Source organism: Sinocyclocheilus rhinocerous, unplaced genomic scaffold, assembly GCF_001515625.1.
Source record: "Sinocyclocheilus rhinocerous isolate Xijiao unplaced genomic scaffold, SAMN03320098_v1.1 scaffold304, whole genome shotgun sequence".
Lineage (NCBI taxonomy): Eukaryota > Metazoa > Chordata > Actinopteri > Cypriniformes > Cyprinidae > Sinocyclocheilus > Sinocyclocheilus rhinocerous.
In genome coordinates, this window is record NW_015659941.1 from 1351533 (window position 1) to 1354011 (window position 2479).

A 2479-nucleotide genomic window follows, 5' to 3' on the forward strand; every position below is an offset into this window, starting at 1 on the left:
AATATTAATATATATATATATATATATATATATATATATATATTGGTTTGATACATTTCTATTTATTATTTTGGATTATTACATTGCTGTATATAAATGTAAAATATTTTTATTATGTTTATTATTATTTTTTTATTATTAATTTACAGCTACTTTTAAGAGTAAATACATTAATATCAATATAAAGATGCTAAATAATATCTGAGCAATTTTTCGAGATTTAAAAAAAAAAAAAATTTATATCACACAGTGCCTATGCATGAGTAAATGTAATTCAATATGTATGTATATATATATTTATTTATTTGTTTGTTTTTTGTTGTAGCATTATGGCCAGATCAGATTGACCCTCCTGCACTGAAGACTTGCAAAGTGGAAGACGACTTACGCTGGTCAAGTAAGAGACCTTACAAACACGCATAGTTCATCTTTGACTCTGACTTTATTTATTTATTTTATTATTATTATTATTATTATTTTTTGGTTAATCTATTCCTTAGCCATACATCTGTTTCAGGAAAATGCTTTTATTTTTCAGTGGTGTTCTTTTATGTTATTGGTAGTTGAATGAGAGTATGAATCACTGTGACATCTAAATCATCAAAAAACCACACGCACACACACCGTTGTCCTCAAATGACTTTGCAGATGTGTGTGTGTGTGGGTGTGTTGCCGTCATAATGGGTGAATCATAATATTAATGATCCAATCAGAATGCAGCGTTTTTGTGGAGGGGCTGAAACAAACAGAATATAAAAAATTATCTACTTTCGCTTACACACGCACACACATGCATGGAACCAGAAACATCAATAAACATTCTCAGTGTGTGAAATACACACACACACACTTGCTTTGGCACACACACACATATAAACACTCTCACTCGAAAACATTCACACAAACTCTGGCTGCCATGAACACACAGCCACATACCTGGTTCTGGCACAGTTTTCCTTCCCCACGGCGACGCAGAATTCCTGCCCTTCCTGTTCCCGCAAACCCCAAACATCCAAACCAGCTGAGTCATTTTTACCTCCAACACACACAAGCACACACAAGATTCCCTTTGTCACACCAGCCCCTGTGACATTTAAGTTATAGCTTTCTTTAATTGCACTTTGATTGATTTATAATTCCTAATAGACTCGCTGCGTGTCAGGTGACATGTTTCAGAACACCAGATGGCAGTTTCAACATAATTCATGCTCTGTGATGTGAGGAAATATTTGACATTTACTAAAAGCCACACTGCAGCTAAAAATATTGTCACTCCTCTACTGGGTGTTTCATTTCATTCAGTACGCTCTGTAGTTATTTATGATTGATATATAGTCTGCATTTTTTTCCATCAAAAATAGCAGTATAAAATGGGTTGATCTGGCATGCATGTTTCTTTTTCACAGCCATATCACTGTCAACCATCACAAGGTAATTAAGGGTATTAAAAATAGTTTAAAACTCACACAAAGACAAAGTTCAGTTCTAGAATTCACAGATTTGTTCTAGTGCTTCCAAATATGCACTCAAACTTCTAAATTAATTTCAAACGTACTTCAGGTCAGTCAGTATCAGATTAGATTAATTCACGTCATTGCAAAGGAAATCATTTTAGAATCACAAGTTTTCAAATATGACTACGCATTTAAAGGCATAGTCCACCCAAAAATGTAAAAATTCTGTCATCACTCTCATGTCATTCCAAAACTGTATGACTTACTTTCTTCTGTGGAACACATAAGAAGATACAAAAATACATTGGAAGTCTATGGGGACCAAAACTGTTCGGTTACCAACATTCTTCAACATGCATGTTTCTTTATCACTGTCAACCGTCACAAGGTAATTAAGGATATTTACTCCAGCATTTAACTGTGGTTGTCACTCTTGAAACGCTGCAGTGTATACGTGGCCAAAGAGAGTTTGAAACACACACAGAAACATGATTGGAAGGCAGAATTCTGTTTTAGAATTCCCAGGTTTGTTCTAGAACTGCCAAATGTGGATTTGAACATTTTGGAGCATACTTCAGGTCAGTCAATAGTAAATTAGATTAGTTTACACTATTGTAAAGTTTTCCAAAAAAAAAAAAAATAATTTCAGAATCATAAGATTTAATGAAGTTTTTAATGAAGAGATAGTCCATCCAAAAATGTTAAAGGGGTGGTTCATTGCGGTTTCACTTTTTTAACGTTAGTTAGTGTGTAATCGCCCTCGGGAAAAGGCAGCAAAGGGGGCGAGGCCATGCTGCGCTGCTTTAGAGAAGAGGAAGAGAAAACTAGAGGTGCACGTAAAAACCTATTCATATATGAATCGCGATTCTGTCTTCTAACGATTTTAATGGATTCACAAGTTTCAGAATCAAAAATTCTAAAGCAGTGGTTCTTAAAACTGTTCCCCGTGTCCCCCTGCTCTGCAGACGCTCTGCATCTCCCTCTCTCTCTCTCTCTCTCTCATTCAGCTCAGCTCCAGCAATGAA

General features: G+C 35.0%; 1 protein-coding gene across 1 annotated transcript in view; it reads left to right on the top strand.

The window, feature by feature from the left end:
• Positions 1 to 2479, top strand: part of LOC107724626 (runt-related transcription factor 3-like) — a 67284-nt gene that overhangs the window by 57376 nt on the left and 7429 nt on the right. Inside the window, exon 7 of the mRNA XM_016533623.1 lies at positions 326 to 397. Coding sequence (XP_016389109.1) covers positions 326 to 397 — 72 coding nt within the window. The remainder of the gene's footprint in view (positions 1 to 325; positions 398 to 2479) is intronic.